The sequence below is a fragment of the Ctenocephalides felis genome, unplaced genomic scaffold, assembly GCF_003426905.1.
Source record: "Ctenocephalides felis isolate EL2017-DRISC unplaced genomic scaffold, ASM342690v1 CF-g0.4_SCAFFOLD_00779, whole genome shotgun sequence".
Lineage (NCBI taxonomy): Eukaryota > Metazoa > Arthropoda > Insecta > Siphonaptera > Pulicidae > Ctenocephalides > Ctenocephalides felis.
In genome coordinates this window covers 19,598-42,948 of record NW_020536933.1, presented here as the reverse complement: position 1 = coordinate 42,948, position 23,351 = coordinate 19,598, and the positions used below count along the sequence as shown (strand labels likewise).

The window sequence follows — 23,351 nt, the reverse complement described above, 5'->3', positions numbered from 1 at the left end:
TAACATAGATAAAACAAAATACATATATTTCAAACATAGAAAAAATACTGAGAACACTAAACTAAAAATTGAAGTAAATAATAGAGCAATAGAGGAAGTGGAAAGCATAAAATACTTAGGACTGATAATAAATGAAAAACTGACATGGACAGACCATATAAACAAAATAAAAAGAAAGATAGGAACATTAACAGGGGCATTGAAAAGGATCCACTCTTTCGGCAAAAAAAATAAAATACTAATTCTTAAAACGCAAATAATACCTATAATTTTATATGGCATAACAACATGGAGCCAAACAACTAAAGCAAACCTAAATGACATACAGAGAATAATGAATAAAGCCATAAAAATAGCATATAATTTACCACATCTAACACCCACCAAATACTTGCAGAGAGAAACAAATAATCATTCACTAAATAACATAATTAAAATAGAGAAATGCAAACTAATACACAAAATGAAATTTAACCGAATTAAAACAAGTGCAACAATAGACACAAATCAAGATATACATGAACACTACACGAGACAACACAACAATTTTCACATTGAACGCAATAGAAAAAAGAATTTGAGAGAAAATGTCATATGGAGTGCTACCAAAATATATAACGAATTGCCAGACTATATTAAGATGACCAATGATAATGATAATTTTAAAAGAAAAATAAAGAAGTACTATATGGAAATTGAAGAAAAAGAAGACTGAAGAGTTATATATAGATATTATATTAATGAAATAGATATTATAGTCAAATGAAATGTAAATATTATATGAAAACTGTTTTTCATAATCTCTCATACCAGGCACCTCTGTCTGACTGAGATATGAAAATAATGTATATATGTAAATAAATAAATAAAATAATGAAAGGTCTAACTAGTGGTGCACGGCATCGTGGCTTGAGGTAAATCGCTGGAGCTTCTCGTACCGCAATAAAATATTAAATGGTTTTAAATATTATTATAAATAAATATTATTATAAATACTGTAACTTCATCAATCGTATTTATAGACAAAATGTAAGAGCTTATAATTTGGACTGAACGCTTTCATATGTGTTTAGTAGAAAAGTAAGCAAACAAAACTTAATGAAGCGGAGTTAGAATGAAGGAGCTCATATCATCCCAGTAAACCACAAAACGTAATAAAGCCATGAAGAATTATATAAACTGAATTGCCAAGTTGAAATTATTTATATCAAGTATATAAGTCAGCTTCAGAATTTTAGCTAGAATTAAAATTAAAATCCGAATCATTTTCAATATTTAAAAAAAAATGAGTATAAAAAAATAAAAATTTGTTTGCTTTTCCCAAAATCATTTCTTCAAAACAAAATGTTTTTTTAATCATTCGAAGCAGATGGTTTGTTTCTTCAAGAACTGTCATTTTTTACACTTTTAGCCCTGTATCTCTAAAACGGCTGGGCCTGCCTTTACCAAATCACCACGTCTTCCCATCCAAATCGGATAGTCTGTTCTCTCAAAAATTCAATTTCCATTTTCTGCATTATTTGCTCCGTATCTCTAAAACGGCTAAACATGTCTTTGCCAAAAACTAATCAGCACGTCTCCTCACAAGTAGGAATCAAATGTTTTAGTATCATCCAAATCGGTTGAGCGGTACTCCCGAAAATTCATATTCGTATTCATACATACACATAAACTACACACACATGCATATATCCATTTTTTTCTAAGGTATGCAAAATGCTCAGAAACGTCTAAACATTTTCGATTTTTGGACGATTAATATTTTATGGAATGTTTTTCTGATAATCTACACAGCAGAATCAAATTCATAGAATGCAAAGCTTTTATTGTGTAAACTGTTTATAATATTTGTACACAATGGCCCTAGACAATATAATAAATAATAGACAATGACTATATTGCATATGATACTAAATAGAAAATGATTATGAAACTCACTAAAAAGTAAACTAGTATTAAAAATAAAATAGCATTTATTATTTAGATTTTCACATAAATTACTGATGTTATATCATGCATCAATGTTTTTTCTTTCCTGTAATCCTTTTTATTTTTAATGGTACGTATCTTATCTTTTCAACACTTTTAACACTACTTGCAGATAAATCACTTTTATGTTTGACATTTATTATTTTTGATTTATTGTCACTATTAATAATAATAAAGTCTTCTAAATTTGATTTTGATATCATATTGGCATCACCATGTTGTACTGGTACAAAGACTCTGGTTGTATTAGATACCCTTGTTAAATGAATTGCTTCCATACAGTTTTCTTGACCTTGTACTTGATTGCTTGCAATTTTCTGATCATCTGGCTTATCAAATTGCTTTTCCCATTTGGTATTTGGAGTACAATACCGTTTAAAAATATCTGCAACAGTATCCCACAAGTGTTTGAAACATTCATCATCAACGTTATATGTGAAAGCAGTTACTAAGGCTTTAAAACCAATGTAACTGCATATACTGTTTTCAAAATTATTTACAACAAGAAAAGGTATGTTTTTTAAAGACGCTAATAGGCAGATATGATTGGTGATGTTTGAAACGCCTGCACTTCCTGACACAAGAATACATGTCGGTTCAGATTTCTGAATGCAACGAATTACTTCATTCAACCCAAATTTAATTTTCTTCCTGCAAAATTAATATTTTTATCAAAACTAAATGAAAGATTGCTGAAATTCTGAGCTTACTGTTTGTCGTGAACAACTGCTTTTTCTGACTCTTGATTAACTTTCCCATTTTCTTTTGCTTTGCTTTTTTTCAGCCTTGGAAATATACATTTTGATTCATTTATTTTTGAAAAAAACCTATATAAGTAAAATCATACTCGGTTTGTAAATATTGTAATCAGTTTATATATATATATATATATATATATATATATATATATATATATAATAAATGATAAGAAACCAAAATTAAATTTAAAAACTAAAATAGAACAGAGCAGAGTAAAAAAGTAAAAAGTACATACAACTCTTACATTTGAACCTAATTAATTTCATAATGTACCTATAAAAAACTTAATTTTTCATGGAAAATAGTATTTTATAAATCAGGACTACGATTAGTCAACAACTTCAGCACGAATAACACTATTGTTACATAAACAAAAGCTGCTTTCATTCTTAGAAATCTTTAACAAGAAATCTAAACTAATCTTTAGACAGCGATTCAATTTATATTCTTGGAACAAATCAAAATTTATTAAAATGACTTCAATAACATAAAAACAATTCAAACAATTTGAAACTATGCTTAAACAACATATTAATACATATAGACTATTTTAGACTGATTATACTTACATTATTTCAAAGAAAATTTATTCAAACAAGAATTCATAAAGGATCTTTCATAAACATTTATAACAAGACAGTAATAAACAAAGTAAAGAGTAACAAAACAAAAATACAAACATCTATTTCTGGATTTGATTTCCAAATTTGTTACAAAGCAGTAAAAAATATGCCAAAACATCCAGTCAGAATCTTGGTAAAATTATATTAAAAAAAAAACGTAGTTTTATTATATCTCTAGCTCACACAAGTAAACTCGTGTAACATTATTATAAATACAGCAATTTTAATATTTATATTAAAAGCATATCACCATCTCCTCACAACATGGACTAATGTTATGAGGTTTTTAATATTAGGATCCACTCTTTCGGCAAAAAAAATAAAATACTAATTCTTAAAACGCAAATAATACCTATAATTTTATATGGCATAACAACATGGAGCCAAACAACTAAAGCAAACCTAAATGACATACAGAGAATAATGAATAAAGCCATAAAAATAGCATATAATTTACCACATCTAACACCCACCAAATACTTGCAGAGAGAAACAAATAATCATTCACTAAATAACATAATTAAAATAGAGAAATGCAAACTAATACACAAAATGAAATTTAACCGAATTAAAACAAGTGCAACAATAGACACAAATCAAGATATACATGAACACTACACGAGACAACACAACAATTTTCACATTGAACGCAATAGAAAAAAGAATTTGAGAGAAAATGTCATATGGAGTGCTACCAAAATATATAACGAATTGCCAGACTATATTAAGATGACCAATGATAATGATAATTTTAAAAGAAAAATAAAGAAGTACTATATGGAAATTGAAGAAAAAGAAGACTGAAGAGTTATATATAGATATTATATTAATGAAATAGATATTATAGTCAAATGAAATGTAAATATTATATGAAAACTGTTTTTCATAATCTCTCATACCAGGCACCTCTGTCTGACTGAGATATGAAAATAATGTATATATGTAAATAAAAATAAAAATAAAATAGGATAAACAAATTGTAAGTACTTTTTACTTTTTCACTTGTATTTTTTCAAACTCTACATATAGTTTTTACATTTAATTTTAGTTAAGATTAATTTCTTAAAGAAATCCACGCTTTTTCTTTCAATAAAGTCTGATTATTAGACTGTTCATACATATGTCAATGTTAAATTATATATATATATATGTAATGTGCTATACCCCATTTGGCAAACTGGTAATGGTTTTTTATTCTTCCACGATATTACGTTCTCTTTTCCTTGGTAACATTTTGACATGTTTCATGATGAGGTATTTAGGAATAGTTTCATTGTTTAGAATACAATAGCGTGAATATTTCCTTTGCAAATTGTCCTTATAAAATTTGATTTTTGACACAGATCGATTTCACAGTAATTTGTAAATATGAAATATGTCAAATGTAAATTTAAATATATATATATATATATATATATATATATATATATATACAGTAGAACCTCAATTAAGCGGACTAATTGTTGTCGATAGGCATCCGGATAATCAAATGCATGAAGAATTATGATGTGTATTCATCAAAAATATTAAATACATACATAGATATCAACGAAAATCAATGTTTAATAATAAATTAACAATTCCTTATGTATGTACATATATATTTTCTTAGATTACATTACATACATATACTAAACTGCAGCATAAATCGTGCAAAAATTCAAATTGTAGGTATGTACATACATATAACTCTGTTGCGGTTAATAGTCTGGATAATCTCAATTCCTTATAACTGAGGTCCGGATAATCGAGGTTCTACTGTATATAAATTAATAATATGTACTTTAGCAAGCTCACCAATTGTCTGTTACAAATGATTTCATTATTGTTTAATAAATATAGGCAAACAAAACATCATAATGCAATTAATTCAGTTCTGTATAAAGCTTTTGATTGACTGTCATTAAAATCATATATAAAATATTACTCACAATCCTAGTGCTTCCAGCAACAGTTCCTCATCTTTGTTATTTATACGAGACCTGATCAATAAATAGTTATTGAATTTATTTCAAAATCGAATAAAATAGTTTTATGTTCATATGATTAAAAGGTACACTTCTGTAGAAAAATCTTACCAATTCGGCTCAAATGCTGGCGCAAGAAAGTTTCGTATACTTTTAGGTTGATTTTTCTTATCAGTCAAAGCTTTCCTTTGCTGCTTCTTACTTAAAACAGGAGTTTCCATATTTTTTACTTGAAACTGAAATAAGATAGCTTGATAGCATAAGAATAAATCGCATTGCCTGAATGAAATAATCAGACTATACTATTATTTGAATAATGGATAGAAAAGGAAAATTAGACACTATGATTGACGATTTTAAGGTTAACAACAACACAACATAATATGAATCAACTAGCGTCACCGGCGGCTTCTGTAGTAAGTTATTGGCCTAGACAATATTAGAATTTAATGTATTCCTATGGACCCCCCCTAAGCCGCCGTTCAATCGGTTCAAACTTCGATCAACGTCCATAAAACAATTGAGAATATAATATGTACTCAAAATGGGATCGCGAAAAATTTTAATGCCAAATGTTTATATCATTTTACAACATCAGGTCTAGATTTTTGTATGTTTTACAACCAATTCTAAAATTACCTATATATTTTCATATATACATGCATTATTACCAAATAAATAAATTATCTGAAAATATATATCTTTTTTTTATGGATCGTCAAGAAACTAATAAATGGGGTCGCGAAGAACAAACGTTTAAGAAGCCTTGCTCTAAATTAATTCGAATTTCAATAGAAACCTTTTAAACAGATATATATGTTTTTTTTTTTTTTTTTTTTATTCAACAATATATTTACAACTGTCCTACATAGACATTAAGTAAATCTTTTGGCAATTATATGTAAAAATGACATCGATATATAAATAGTGAAAAATACACAGTTGCATTTTTCCTTTATAGGAATTAATAGTGTGACACGAGTAATTACAATCTAATTAAATCACTAAATATTTTTCTTTTAAGTCTTCGTGTTGTGTTTGTGGATAGCAGTGCGTTGGCCAACTCATTTGGGTGTTCTTCCACTCTGTCTTTGTGGTTAACAGCGAATCTTTTAACTTCCTCGGCTACACTGCGCATATGTGTGTCATCATGGATCAGCCAGGTGGGAGTATATTTTGGGGCGCCTAAAACGATCCTAAGAACTTTGTTCTGAAACCTTTGAATGATGTTAGTATTACTTTTAGATGTAGTACCCCAAAGTGCTATGCCATATGTCCAAATCGGCTTAAGTACAACTTTGTATACTAGTAATTTGTTGTGTACAGAAAGATGGGATCTCCTACCCATTAACCAGTATAGTTCTCGTAACTTTTCCTCAAGCTGTTGTCTTTTCTTTTTTATGTGAATTTTCCAATTCAGTTTGCGGTCTAGATGCATGCCCAGATACTTTACGTGTTCCACCTGAGGGACTTCTATTTCATTCACAGTTACAGGTGGACATGTCTCGTGTTTGAGTGTAAAAGTGATGTGGGATGATTTCTGGCTGTTGATCTCTAGCCTCCACAGTTTGTACCATTTTTCTATTGATGTTAAGTGACTTTGAAGTTGCTCTGAAGCAGTTGTGGGATTTTCATGTTTTGAAAGAATGCAAATATCGTCAGCAAATGAGGCTATGTCTGTGTCAAGTGAGGTGGGAATGTCAGCTGTAAAAATTAAGAACAAAATTGGGCCGAGAACAGATATATATGTAATCATATTAATTTAACTCAATTACAATTTAAATCATTTAAAAAATTCCATTCTACTTCTGTTCTAAAAATGCATTTTATTTAAGTGCAGACTATATCGAGCATAGATAAACAAGTATTCATTTCAGGTAACAAAAACCTTTTGTAAGCGAAAGTTTAAAAATTGGCACACATACGCATTGCTCCAAATTAGGAAAATGAAACTATCAAATCAGATTTTCTGTTGACAACATGAGTTAAAAATACAAAACGAGAGTTAAAAATATAAAACATGAGTAATATTTATACAAATGCGTTATAATTTATTTCCTTATACATCAATATTAATATTGATTGTGAATTCTGAAAATCACATGGTATCAGATTTAGGATGCTACAAAACATTGTGGATATACCATTCTTCTAATATATTTGTATATAATCAATTGCAATTCAATATACTTAAAACAGCATGAATGTTTAAAATTTAAATTAATTTATTGATAAAAATATGTATATTATTGACAACAAAAAATACAAATACTTCATAATGGATGTCTTTTATACACTAATTCACACAATCCTTTATATGCATATCCACATATACATAGAGATTTATTATATAAATATTTTATATATACATTCCTTCACAAATGTGTAAATATTTTGTATATTAAAAGTATAATTAAAATAATTAAAATTTAATACTAAATTTTTAAGTCTTGTTTATAAAATCATCCAAATTTGCGGGTGGGGCTCCAAGAAGTGCAACATAGTCCGTATTATCCTAAAAATATACGCACGATTAATCATAATGATTAGTTACAATGAAGATATTAATAAGTTTTGTATTAAACATAAGTATATAAATATGTTCCAGACACAGGGGCCTAGTAACTGCCGCCGTATCATCGCCCCCGGGATACGAAGACCCCAATGTGCGTGAGCAAACGTTAAAAAAATTATTATTTTTCACGGAATACAAAAGTCTAATTATTAATGAAAACTTTGTACCAACTAAGTTCAATTTCGAAGAAAATAATGCACGTGAAGATATAAAAAAAAACAATTATATAGTTTCTTTTCTAATTTACAAACAACAAAAGTCAAATGATCATGAAAACTATTTGTACCAACTAAATTTAATTACGACAAAAAGATGAGTATAGAAAAATATAATTTTAGAGTATTATGATTTTTTAATGTTTGTCATATTTTTTTCTCTACTATCTGAAATCATTAAAGCTTTACAAAATGCAAATAATGACTAGTAGAAAACTATTATTTTATTGAGTGGTTTCTTAAATAGATTGGACAAATTAAGAAAAAAATAATTCAATAGATGCTAAATGAGTGCAAAGATTTAGCAAAAGAATGGAGGAAAACGACCGTTTTTACAAACAAGTTTTTTGACGAGTTATCGAAATATGAGAGAATTTCAGTAAACGTGTCCTTATGCTGATTAAATGTATTAATTTTCTCAAAGATTTCGGAGCTTGAATTGATTAATATGTTCGAAAGTTGTACATTATAACCAGTGGTGTTGTGCTAATATTTTTTTTGCCGGAACGCTAAAATTGGAAAACCGGTTTCCATGTTTGTTCCGGTTCCGTTCGAAAAGGAAAAAGAAAAATCATTACAAAATCCATTTTGTGCATATATATGTATGTTTATTACAATAATAGAAACGTTTAATAAAAATTAGTTAAATTATGGTTTATAAAATTCACTTATTAAATCACTTTCTGTATGTAGCAATTTTTTTTAAAAAATTTTTGCCGGAACGCGTTCCGGTTCAAAAATGATTTGCCGGAACGACGTTCCGGCGCGTTTCGGCTCGACAACACCACTCGATAAACAACAAAAGTGATAGAGAAAACTGTGTTGCCAAAATACAGTAAGGTAAGATAATCTCATTAGTTTTTATAACCAATTGAACGAACGCTCTTTAAATAAGCTTAAAATCTGAAATTCAAAATTTTTTATATTCCTAAATATAAAGGTAATAACAGTATGCCTCATGGGCGCTCCATACTATACGATTATTTGTGCAAATATGTGTTTGCGCAAATACTCTCAAACATACGTAACGTACGAAATTCGATCGCAAATTTGCTCAAACTTCTTACTATTTGCACAATTAATCGTTACAACTGCAAATGTTGAGAGAATTTTTTCAAAAATAAAACTGATTATCTAACCTAAAAATTACTTAACTGGTAAATTGGCTCATTATAATTAAAGTGACCATATTTTTTGCATGAAATCCAGGACGGATTAGAATGTGTGTGCGATCGGAGGCACATTTTTTCATTTCAAATTTTCTAGTTGAAATATGTTTAAAAATATATTGGCAATAAAAACATTTTTAAAAATTCGGGACAATCGGAACAAAACACCTAACACCGGGACAAATATTGCTTTTAGAAAAATCCGGGACGCAAGGCGGAAAATCGGGACTGTCCGGGCCAATCCGGGACGTATGGTCACCTTAATTGTAGTGCAAGTTTCCGATAGATGTAAATAAACTACTTAATGAATAAGAATTCAGATTTAACAACTTTCATAATTTTCATAATATAATTTTGAAATTTTGATGCCATTATTCCAAAACATAATATTAGTAAGTCGGATTTTCTGGCGAAAACAAACATCTACTTCGTGAAGTAAAAATGAATTTCAAATTGTTTGTAGGAATTTTGAAAGATAAATATTGATGATGAATAAATTGTATGCAATGTTTTTTTCATTTTGTGAGAAAGTTTTGCTTTTTGCGACAAATTTTGATACCCCCGCCAATGCACATAAGCCCCAGATAGTTAATAGAAACGCGTGATTGATTTGTTCAGTGATGGTTATGTAGAAAATAAAAAAAAAACATGTACAACATACCTCTTCATCCTCTGAAAATTCATCAAATGAGAGATTTAAGTTTGACTGCTTCTCTTGAAAATCTGAGCTAGTTTTCAAAAAATTACGTTGCTTGGTTAATACTGGTGTAGATCGAACCAGTGGTTTGGAACCAGTTTTTGCTTTAGAACCTGGCCTTATAATATTTGTTATTTTAATGTTTTTAGCATTACTAGGTGTCAACTGAATACTAGGATCTCTGTCCAAACTTCCAATATATGATTTTCGTGATATCTTGGGAGTGCTACTGGTTGACTTATTAACATGATCAAAACTACTTGTGCATGCTTCCTTAGACTGTAATAACGAATCTGCAGATTTTGGACTGATACCAGAAGCAGATTTCGTAGATAATGATGATAAATTGGAGCTTTTTTGATCAGAACTGGAAAAAGTCAAAGGTGCAACTGCTGTTACCGGTGAATTAACTGTTGTACAATGAGAAGTAGGCGGAGATAAAAACTGTGATGCTATTGATATTGTTTGTCGTCCTGTTTGTGATGAAGGTCTTGAAGTTGATGAAGATATTGTTGATAACTGTGATGAGCTTGTTGTATATTTTCCAGATGAAGAAACATTTGAAGAAGAAGTTTGAATATCAGTGACAAGTGGAGATACTGTAACTACAGGTAAAATGGTAGCTGTAGGTTTCGCATTTACAGAAACAGATTCAGCCATTCCTAGCATTGGAGGTGTTCTTGTTGGTGGTGGTGTTCCCATATTAAATTGATTCCTACTATCCGATGATATTCCAATAGATGAACTGACAAAATTAGAACTATCGGAAGACAAATTTTTGGACATATTTGTTTCAGTATTAGCAGGTCTGGACATAGGTAGGCGAATCGGAACTGGTGAACATGATTCAAATGTAGATGAAGTTAAAGATTTGCTTGAAAATGTATCAGAAAAATCAGGACGTGATGTTGTGACATCTGATGATGAGTTGTTACAGTTGTCATTCGTTCCCGTACTTGATGGGAAAACATTTGTTTCATTCATATTATGTAAATTTGCTGATATATATCTTGCAGCTTCCATAGTTTCTCTATTTAACTCTTCAAATTGTGCCTGTTCTTCAGAAATGTAGTCTAACAAATACGACATGTCAAAATCTTCCACTGGTTGTTCTGGTAGTGCAACTGAAAGTAAAGTTTTCTCTCTATACACTATTCCTAAACAGAAATCAAAATGCAACTTCAAAAACTTACAATTAGCAGGTGCATTATCAAATCCAGGTTTGTATCTTTTAAATTTTTGTGGTCTTTTATACATTGCTTCTCGAGTCCTCTTTGATGTTTTAAGACTATTTAAGTCACCATCATCCTGGTCATCACTTTCAGGTGCTTCAATTTTAGGTACAATGTTTGCAAGAGTGACATCATTTTCACCATCACCATCTTCATTTAGCTAAAAGAAAAAAAAATTAATCTCAAATCTTGAAAACATTTATGAAGGATAATAATATGCTATTAATAAAAGAATTTATTTTTGAGTAATAATATTGATAATAAAATACCTCAGCTGGTTCAGTTTTAATTTCATCTGCACACAACATAGGCATCGGTACTTGCTTTTTGCGAAGAAGATATTCAGCAAATAGTGGTTCTTTTTTAATAGCATCCACAGCTAATGCAGTTATGTGATTTGCAAAATCTGGAACTATTAAATAAAAGAAAAAAATAATATGATTGTTATAAAAACACAACATGCGTATTTATATATGAACTTTAATTTGTGACAGAACATATCAAAAGTAAATATATAATTTGAATATATTCACAAAAACTAACTCACATTGATTTTGAAGCAATTGTTCCATGTTATCCTTCTGAAAATGAAGTTCAAACAAAAATTATAATAATAAGAATTATACTTATTACAAACTATAAATAAGTTACCTCTAGTGGTTCTTGTTTTATTTCGCTAGATTTTAATAGCTGCGTGATAACATTTGGAATAAGTTCTTCAATTTGTTGCTCAACATTTTTTTTTGCTGCATCATTTGCTGAAATTTCCTCATTCTCTTTTGACTTCAAAATATCGGAAGCACTCATGCTTGATGTATTTTCTCTGAGTTGTTGGGATTTATTCGTTTTTGACAAGCTTTCTCTATATGTACTTGAATTTCTGCTAGTTGAAATCTGTGCAGAAAATAGATATAAATTTGCAGATGATAATTTCACTATAATATTACATTATAAATTATTAATACCTCATCCTTATTAGAACGTTTGCATTCTTTGCTACTTGATCTTAAATTATCAAATAAGGAATCATCAAAGTCAGAATTGTAATGCTCTAAAATTAAAAGATGAATATTAAAATGTTAAAAAATGTCAAATATGATAATTAACTAATATAAAAATATTTACCATCTAAATCATCATGATAAGGAATGTCATAATCGTCTTCATCAATCTAAAACAAATAATTGTACAATAATATATAAAAGTATGCTTGTTTAGAATATGGGCATAAAAACTACTTTACTGTTAGCTTAATAATGACAGTTAAGCTAATATATATATATATATATATATATATATATATATATATAAGATATATGTATATATCTTGATAGTTTTTTCGACATATTTCAAAGTAACTAGCAGCCCATTCGTCGAAATAAAAAAGGTAATAAAGTATTTTAGAACTTTTATTTATACGTTTCGACACAAGATGCGTGTCATCATTCAGCAACTACTATAAATTTGAAAAATTTTACTAATAATAAAAAACATTATAAAATAATTATGAACATAGATATATATATATATATATATATATATATATATATATATATATATATATATATATGTAGCGGGTTGCCAACACGCATCGCGGCTTGTCAACACGCATCACATGTTACTGGACAGATTGGCCCATATATTGACAGCACAGAAAAAAAACAAAAATAAATTCAAGTGTCAGATCGGACACGGCTTTTGTTTCTCTCTAGTAGTTTTTGCCAAAAAAATGTATAATTCTTGAAACCTTTCTTTTCTATTATAAATAAGAAAATACCAATAACGTTTTATTAATGATCAGTAGGACAACACATAGTGTCGTGGATATTAATCATATATAAAATAAACGAAATATAAATAATATTTTATGGAATGGGCGGAGTGATGTAGCGGGTTGCCAACACGCATCGCGGCTTGTCAACACGCATCACATGTTACTGGACAGATTGGCCCATATATTGACAGCACAGAAAAAAAACAAAAATAAATTCAAGTGTCAGATCGGACACGGCTTTTGTTTCTCTCTAGTAGTTTTTGCCAAAAAAATGTATAATTCTTGAAACCTTTCTTTTCTATTATAAATAAGAAAATACCAATAACGTTTTATTAATGATCAGTAGGACAACACATAGTGTCGTGGATATTAATCATATATAAAATAAACGAAATATAAATAATATTTTATGGAATGGGCGGAGTGATGTAGCGGGTTGCCAACACGCATCGCGGCTTGTCAACACGCATCACATGTTACTGGACAGATTGGCCCATATATTGACAGCACAGAAAAAAAACAAAAATAAATTCAAGTGTCAGATCGGACACGGCTTTTGTTTCTCTCTAGTAGTTTTTGCCAAAAAAATGTATAATTCTTGAAACCTTTCTTTTCTATTATAAATAAGAAAATACCAATAACGTTTTATTAATGATCAGTAGGACAACACATAGTGTCGTGGATATTAATCATATATAAAATAAACGAAATATAAATAATATTTTATGGAATGGGCGGAGTGATGTAGCGGGTTGCCAACACGCATCGCGGCTTGTCAACACGCATCACATGTTACTGGACAGATTGGCCCATATATTGACAGCACAGAAAAAAAACAAAAATAAATTCAAGTGTCAGATCGGACACGGCTTTTGTTTCTCTCTAGTAGTTTTTGCCAAAAAAATGTATAATTCTTGAAACCTTTCTTTTCTATTATAAATAAGAAAATACCAATAACGTTTTATTAATGATCAGTAGGACAACACATAGTGTCGTGGATATTAATCATATATAAAATAAACGAAATATAAATAATATTTTATGGAATGGGCGGAGTGATGTAGCGGGTTGCCAACACGCATCGCGGCTTGTCAACACGCATCACATGTTACTGGACAGATTGGCCCATATATTGACAGCACAGAAAAAAAACAAAAATAAATTCAAGTGTCAGATCGGACACGGCTTTTGTTTCTCTCTAGTAGTTTTTGCCAAAAAAATGTATAATTCTTGAAACCTTTCTTTTCTATTATAAATAAGAAAATACCAATAACGTTTTATTAATGATCAGTAGGACAACACATAGTGTCGTGGATATTAATCATATATAAAATAAACGAAATATAAATAATATTTTATGAAATTTATTATGACTACAATTGGTCTTAATATGGACCAAGCCTCCATATATATATATATATACATATATCTTATATATAAAAATGGATCGCAAAATGTGTTGGTAAGCGCATAACTCAACAACGCCTGGACCAATTTGGCCAATTATTTTTTTAAAATGTTCGTTGAAGTCCAAGGTTGGTTGTTACGGCGAGAAAAAAACGAATAATTGCCGGGAAACCCCTAAAAACAGCCCTTTTCTTCTTTAATCGAGTAGGCAACGCAATTTGTAAAAAAAAAACAATGATCTATGTCATGACATTTTGTGCAGTTTTTGATAATCTAATTTTGAATATATTTATATAAAGATAGAAATATCTTTCTATTAATTAACGAGCTATATTGGCAGCCAAAAACATTGATGTAAATGAATTAAATTTCAAAAATCAAGAACAAATTACAGGCGAATCAGTTGATTCGGCAACTAACCAAGACGATCCACCGGAGTTTTTAAACTCGCTGGATTTGCTTGGATTGTCACCTCACAATCTTCAATTAAAGGTTGGATCTGCAATTATAATGTTGCAAAATATCGACCAACTATATTCAAAGGATAGTATAAAGCAGAAGATGTTCTCGCACCATGCATCCCAATGCGTTTCCAGTGCGTTTATGGTATCATTAACTGTTTGTGGTATTAATTTAGAAAACCCATGTTTCTCACATGGAAAATTGTATGTTGTTTGTTCCCGTATTGGAAAACCATCAGATTTGTTTGTCTATGCGCTAGGTAATCAAACAAAAAAGGTAGGCACAAAACACCGCCACATTACAATTTTTTTTGACAGGGCGAAGTCTGTCGGGACGGCTAGTATATATATATATATATATATATATATATATATATATATGTATAAGAGTGGCCCTCAATATGGATGTTTTCAAATCTCCTTGCTACCATGGAGTAAATGCTTCCAAAAATTGATAAAATAAAAAATTTCTGAAAGTTTTAGCTCTTAATATTAACTCTAACGTAGTTCGCACTCCAAACAAAGTTTCTTGGCTCTTCTTTTTAAGTAAATACGTAATTTATAAAATATATTAAATTTTTGTTTTGAATTTTTTTATTCATAATCAAAATAAGCAAATATAATATTATTCAATTTTGATTCACTGGTCGCTAAGTTATGGAATTCTAAAAAACAAATGGAATTTTTCCCATGTTATTTCTATAAGAAACTTTGATTGTAGTGCGGACTATCTCAGAGTTAATATTAAGAGCTAAAACTTTCAGAGAATTTTTTTTGATCAATGTGGAAGCTTTTGAGTCTCTAGGAGCCAGGAAATTCGTAAGCATCCATATTAAGGACCACCCATATATAAATATATATAAATATATATATATATATAAATATATATATATATATATATTAGGGTAAAAAAATAAGAAATTATTACACTATTTATATTTACTTTTGAGTAAACATAAATATATTCCACGCAAAAGAAAATGAGTATCAAATTAGGAAGTGCTTATATTAGGATTTGCTAAAATTGCATATATTAACTCAATTAAAGCAAATAATAAAAGCAGTAACAATTAATACCTCCATTGGTCCATCATGTAAATCACTACCACCAATGTCTCCATCATCTGTCATACTAAGCGAAGACTTCTTAGATTGTTGTTTGGTGTTTCCTGCACTTTTAGACACAGCTTCTTCACTTAAGTGCTGATTGATATATGTAATAAACATTTTGACTTTATAATGCAATTACTGAGTATCATGTAATATAAGTGATTAATAGTGGTACAAATGTAACTGAAGTCATACACAAATTTTAATACAGAAGTTGGGTAAAACCATCAGCATATTATTTAATTTAAATAATATATTTTAATATTGTATATTTGATTTCCTCTACAGAAATAAAACTAAAAATGAGTGCCAGTTTAATGAATTCTTTCAGCTTCTTTCCAAAAATAAATCCAATCAAAACAGAACCTTGAGCAAACTCTTAAATTTATCACATATATATTAGGCTTGCACCAAATTATATATTCGGTCACTATTTGGTATATTCGGACCTTTTTTGATATTCGGCCGAATACCAAAGCTTGTGATGAATCTTTATTTGGAAGACTTTAGTTTACATAATATGATAAGAAGAAAAGAATTCGTAATAATAATATATATATATATATATATATATATATATATCTATATATATATATATATATATATATATATATATATATATATATATATATATATATATATATATATATATATATATATATATATATATATATATATATATATATATATGACTAAGATATATATGTCGACGTTGATACATATTTGAAATATTTTGCAGCCCAACCATCAAATTAAAAGAAGGTTAATATATAAAAATTCTTTATACTATTAGACATTTCGACACTTAATGTGTGTCATCATTCAGTAATCTAAAAAAAACATTACATAAATAACAACATTTGATATTAAATATAAAAAAATATAAAATGTACATGTAATTTAATCTCAAACAAACAAATCTCCAAACCCTTAGGTTTTTGTCTTGAAGTTTTCATTCCTAGATTTCCAAAACTTTACTCTTATTAAGGTTCACAAACCAAATTTACCTTTCAGACCTATTGTTTCTGACATAAATTCTCCTTCATGCAAAGTCTCAAAACATATTAGCTCTATACTTTCAAAAGTTATCATTTCTTCTAAATTTAATGTTTCAAATTCTTTTAATTTAGCTGAAATTTTAAACAATTCTGAAATCCCTCCTAACATTTTTTGCCAGTTTTTACGCCATTTTCCTGTTTCCAATATTCCTTGGAATCTTGCTTTACAAGCTGTTTCTGATTGTTAGAATGATATCCACCCGCATACATCTATTGACTTGATTTGGTTTAAAATTATTTTAAATTTCATTTTTGAAAATACTTATTTTTGTCTTGACAATAAATTTTTTCACAGTTTTTTGGTTTGCCCATGGGGTCTAGTATTAGCCCTCCTGTGGCTGATTTAACATTACAAATTTTAGAAAACTTCATTTTGACTAATCTTACCATTCAACCTTATTTTTACTATAGATATGTTAATGACATTCTCTTGTGTTTAGATAAGGATTATGCATCACACACTTAAATTTCTTTAATTCGTTCAACAAGCACTCGCAGTTCACTTGTGAACTTGATGTTAGTAACTCTATTAGTTTCCGAGACTTAAAAATTATTAGAAACAAAAATGTCATCCTCGCTGACTGGTTCCAAAAGCCAACTTGGTCAAGGTTATATTTAAATTATTTTTCCTATCACTTTAAACAGTCATTCTTCATCCCTAAATAATTCTTCTTCAAAATTAAATTCTTTCTCTTTAAATAAATATAAAGGTGTTATTTGTTTACCTTTTTTAACACTAGAAAGACGGACGCAGTCATTTTGACTGTTTTCCATTTTCAAACATAAAAATAACTATGTATTTGAAGTCGCAGCTTCGTGAAATTTTGTGACTTTTTATACAACATATAAATGCGTAAATAAATCGTATTATTTGCCTTATCTCACTTTTATTTTCAATATTCTTACATGTTATGCCTACATGGACGGAAAACAGTCATTTTGACTGCTATAGAAATTTTACATAAACAAATGGCTTTGTTATTGTATTGCAAATCGTTATCTCGCGTTAATTCATCTCGAATGAGCGATAATGCATTTTTTACATAGAAATAACCGAATTATGGTAAGTATTGACATTAGACCTGTCTTTTTCACGTAGTAACTTTCAGTATAACGCGTTGTTCAATTGATTTTTTAGAACTTATAAATAAAATGTCGAAGAGAAGTGAATTGTTGCAAAAGCTAACACACATAAGTGAAGAGTGTTCCGACATAGGATAAAATGCAGAAAATTGGGCACAATCATCTGAAGATGAATTGGATTATATTCCACGTGAATCATCTGATTCTGAGGGTAGCGATGAAGGTGATCACTATTGATGAAAATGAAAGTGTCATCAGTGTGTGCAGACCGGTGCTAAGTGGCTCAGAAACTGATGAAAGAATTCAAGAAACGGAAACACCTGTCGATGGTACTGTATGGACAAAAATTGCCGAAGGTGGTACTCCAGGAAGGTCATCATCTAATTGTGTTTTCAAGGGTGTGAAAGGGCCAACAAGCTATGCAAAAAAGAATATTATTACAGGTGATCTTGTCAGAGCATTTTCGTTGATAATAGATAATTATGTTATCAAACACATAAAACAGTGTACAGAAGAAGAAGGCAGTCGAATTTTGGAGTACGATTGGACAACAGCGTTACCCGAAATACGTGCATTTATTGGAATTTTATATGCTCGTGGGGCCTATGAGGCAAAAAAATTGAAATTGACTTATTTATGGTCAGCAAAGAAGCCATGGCAGATCAAAGGTAAAGAAAATATACTGTAAAATCCAGTTCCAATCCAGTAGATGACCCCTGCAAATATTTTTCAACATTTTGGATTTGGCTGCGATAAATGTCTGGATTCTTTACAAGGAAGCGACAGGAATAAAAATCCAAAGAAAACAAATCCTTAGAGAACAGTTTTTGTTTGAATTGGCAGAACAGCTTTCCGCGAACTACACGACATCAACACAAAAAAAATCAAAGAAAAATGATGACCCACAGACATCATGCAAATACCAATAGTAATAAAAAAAAATTTTGCCAAATAAGACTTTGCAATAATAATAAAACTAATAATACGCGTCAAAGTTGCAACAAACATGTTTGCGGAAAATGTACTCATAAAAAGATCTTAAATTATATTTGCATAAATTGTAAAAATAATGAACTTCTATTTCAGATGAACTATTTTTTTATTTTTAGCACTTATAGATAATTCGTATAAATGTAAATAGTACATAAAATAATAAAAAATAATTTTAAACAAATTTCTAAACGCATTATTTATTTTTTTCACGACGCAGTCATTTTGACTGTTTTCAGGCAATGTAGGTATATTCAATTCGTCCGTCTTTCTAGTGTTAAGCAATTTTTCTTAATTCTTAAGAAAGTTATTTGCCTCTGAAGGTTTTCTTTCAGTTTCAGTTTCGATAATACGTTCAATGTTTTTTTCTGCCCTTAAATCAAAAACTCCTGCGGATAGAGTTACTGACGCTGTATATGAGTTGGACTGCAATGATTGCAACAGTTGCTACATTGGGGAAAGTTCCCAATATATACAAAAAAAAGGGGTTAATTTAATCAACATATACATAACTCTAGAAACCCAAATCAATTTAAAACTATGTTATCAGAACATATGATTAACCTGAACCATCAATAACAACCAATACCATCAATATGTCCAAAGCTACCACCTTATATACTGAAAAGAATTGTGACCTTAGAATGATAGTTGAGTCATTACTTATATCCCTTAATACTTCTTCAAACGTTAAATAGAATGAAGAATTTTTCTATATCAACTTACTTTTAATTCGACAATTTAGCTGCAAAATACTTCAAATATATATTTAACACTTATATATGTTATAATCCTTATCTATGTTAATACTATTTAACAGACTGTTACTCTGAATGTGTAAAAAATTAAAATTCAAGTAAAAGATAGCAATTGTTGGATATATGTAAATAATATCAACATTTGTTAATAATTGTAATACAAACCCCAGGTGTCTTGCTTTGGCCTGGTAATCCAACAGCTCCCTTGTGTCTTCTAAATCTTACTATTATGGATCGAGACTCCAAGCTAAGACTATGAGTATCCTTAAATGCTTTAATAGCTGCTTCTGCAGATTGGTAACTTATGAAAGCATATCTATAATTAAATACTTTATAAATATTTAAACTCTATGTGTTGTTAAATATTATTAAATTTTATAAATATTTTGGATTAAAGCAATCACCTTGTGTATTTCATCTTTTGAGCATAACCTATGTCTACTCGAAATGCTGTGGGATATATTGCTTTTACAGTTTCTGCAGTAATATTTGTAGGTAGATTTCCAACATACAATGTATATGGATCAATTTTTTCAGGAGCAAGCTAGGATGCAGATAATATAAAATATATTAAATGCATTGAAATAAAAAAGTTATATTGATTGCCACTGAATGAAAGCTAAGACGCTAGCCATATGGATTTTAAATAAATTTCTAAAAACTCATACAATTTTTATTGATGTAACACCCGACTTTTAAACTCAATATATATACACACATTAGGGTGGTCCTTAAAATGGTCATTTTTGAATTTCCTTGCTCCCAGGGGCTCAAATGGTTCCAAATAGATAAAAAACAATTCTCTAAAAGTTTTAGCTCTTAATATTAATGTTTAGATAGAGTGCAATTCAATCAAAGTTTGTATGGAGAGAGCAAAAATTTTGAAAATTTAAAAAAAATGTTTTAGGTATAACTTAGCAACAAATGAAAGAGTTTTATTCATTCATTTGTTCGCTAAATTACATCTAAATAATATTTTTAAAATTTTTGAAAATTTTTCCATGCTATTTCCATATAAAACTTTGATTGAATTGCGCTCTATCTAAATGTTAATATTGAGAGCTAAAACTTTCAGAGAATTGTTTTTTATCAATTTGGAACCATTTTAGCCCCTGGGAGCAAGGAAATTCGAAAATAACCATTTTAAAGACCACCCTAATATACATATATACCATCTCAATAAATGTAATGTAGTAATCAGCTGATAATGCTAATTCAAGATTGCAATTTATATAGTTACTTTGATGTCAAACCACTATAATTAAAACGATAAATTCATATTTTTATTTAATATTTGTGAGTAGTCTTGAACTACAAAAAATATAATTGTTGATATTTAAAATATCATACAATTGAACCCAATCTTCATATAAATCAGAAAACTCGCAATTAAATAAATGAGGTAAAAAATAACAAATAAAAATAAAATTTACCTCTTTTGATTTCTGATTAATTTTTTTTTCTACTGTTATTTTCCCACCACCAAAGGTTACTTCTCGCAATTGATTTTGAACAGAATCAACATCAGCACCTTCACAAAGTTGTACAAAACAATATCTAAAAATATTTAATATGATAAAACAACCAAACTTTGCATGTAATTAGCAATAAAAAAATATTAAAATTGTTAATATAAACAGCAATCTACCAACCTGGGTGTTGATGGTTGTTGAAAATGCACATGTTCAATGTTGCTATTGAAATTCTTAACTATTTCTTTATTTAACTCGGCATCAGGAAATTTTAGAATTAAGGATTGTGTATTCTGTAGTCTATTATATTCTAATTCTACAGCAACTGCTTTTTCAGCAGATTCTAAATCCCAAGGCTTCGATGAATATTTTTGAGACATTGACTTGCGTTTACCTTTCTTGTTAACAATAGTCTTCTTACTTTCATTTTTTTCATCTGAAACTAATGTTACAAGTAATCTAAAGAAAACGGTAATGCTATAATTTTGCATATTTAAATCATTTAAGCATTAACATTTAAAATATTTTGAAGAAAACATGTTTAACTCATTACGGTCTATAATACTTGCAAAATATTCATTTACCATTTATACTGCCAGATTCAGAAATTCTATCATTATCATTAGAGTAACTATTGGAGAAACGAGAATTTGAATTGTTCATGCTATTTGGAAACCATTGCGGTGCTCCACCACTTGAATTTGAACTTCTTGGTGACTTATTACTGCAATGATTAGTGTCATTAAATAACAAGAAAAATGTACCAACACCAAAAAACAGTTTCAATACATAGAATATTTGAATTTATTATTTGAAAGTATATGCACAACTCCAAACATTGAACATAATATAATAAAAGCAATGATATGTATTTAAATCGAAATAACCATATATTCTCTGTTTTATGAATTTAGAAATAATGCAGCACAAAGATATATAAGATAAAGTGTATTATATTTTTTTCTAAATTATAATATTAAATAGCTATTGTTATTGAAGATAGTCCGAATGAGTTTATATATAATCAATATTTAGTCGAACTCATTCTAGTCTTTTAATAAACAAATTAACATGAAATCTGTGTTAAGATATTGTATTAGTTTACACATTCTATGCAAAAAAATGCAAATATTAGATGTATGTTAACATTACATATAAGAATCATTTCCTCGTCCTGGTGCGCGGCCTCTTCCGCGACCTCTAAGCTTAAGATTCGGTATCACTGATGGTCGAGTTTGTTGAGCATTTTGAAAATTTCTAGGTTTGTTCGGGGTCCAAAAAAATGCGGAAGCATTAGCAAAATTAGATGTTTCGGCGGCATTGTAATTGTAAAATCCATACGAGGCCTAAAATCAAATGTTGAAATGATACAAATATAGGACTATCTAAAGGTAATCATTCATGCTACAACCTGCTGCTGCTGCTGTGCTGGACCACTGAACCAATTCGATTGAAAATTTTGTGAAGTAAAAGGTGCTGAATTGAAACCGGGCGGTGGCACAGAAAAATCAGGCAAAGGTACTGAGAATCGTTTTGAATCACATTGGTAAGAATTATCAGTTTTGCGCTTTGCCATATTTTATTAAATTGTTTAAAAGTTAGACGGTATATTATTGCAACACGAGCACCGTTGCTGAATCGAAGGACTTAATCAATTACTGCGATGAAAATCATTATCGTAGATAATAGTAAACAACAACTAGACGAGAAGTAAACAATCCGAGAAGACACTAGCTCTAGTGTCTAATATCATACAACCACAGACAAAAGAGATAATATTATACAGCACCAAACGTCAAATTATACAATACGAAAATAACTAAACAATTCAACACTACCAACTTCACGACACATGTTCCTAAAACTTTCGACCGTAGAGCCCAGAGCTCTACGGTCGTAGCTTATGTTTAGTTTTCTATGGCTCGTAGACTCGTAGCTCCCGTGCGTTTCGGTTAAAATAATTTCGAATTTTTGATCGCGATTTTGCGAGACTTCTACGATCTTGCGATGTA

At 29.3% G+C, this 23,351-nt stretch overlaps 2 protein-coding genes across 2 annotated transcripts; both read right to left on the bottom strand.

The window, feature by feature from the left end:
• Positions 1–1,979: 1,979 nt before the first annotated feature.
• LOC113369392 lies at positions 1,980–5,747 on the bottom strand. Its single transcript, XM_026610154.1, has 4 exons — positions 5,450–5,747; positions 5,303–5,353; positions 2,700–2,816; positions 1,980–2,640 (listed from the first exon to the last, which is right to left on the bottom strand). The coding sequence occupies exons 1-4, from the start codon at positions 5,557–5,559 to the stop codon at positions 2,019–2,021; spliced, it is 900 nt and encodes a 299-aa protein (XP_026465939.1). The 5' UTR covers positions 5,560–5,747; the 3' UTR covers positions 1,980–2,018.
• A 2,034-nt stretch (positions 5,748–7,781) lies between these two features.
• On the bottom strand, positions 7,782–23,132 carry LOC113369401 (serine-rich adhesin for platelets-like). The gene is made up of 16 exons (XM_026610159.1): positions 22,751–23,132; positions 22,492–22,685; positions 21,924–22,063; positions 21,520–21,775; positions 21,301–21,424; positions 20,272–20,411; positions 20,033–20,183; positions 15,946–16,071; positions 12,352–12,397; positions 12,192–12,277; positions 11,878–12,120; positions 11,774–11,807; positions 11,496–11,638; positions 11,188–11,386; positions 9,959–11,118; positions 7,782–7,853 (listed from the first exon to the last, which is right to left on the bottom strand). Exons 1-16 carry the CDS (start codon positions 22,913–22,915, stop codon positions 7,782–7,784), a joined length of 3,279 nt encoding a protein of 1,092 aa, XP_026465944.1. The 5' UTR covers positions 22,916–23,132.
• Between the last annotated feature and the right edge of the window lie 219 nt (positions 23,133–23,351).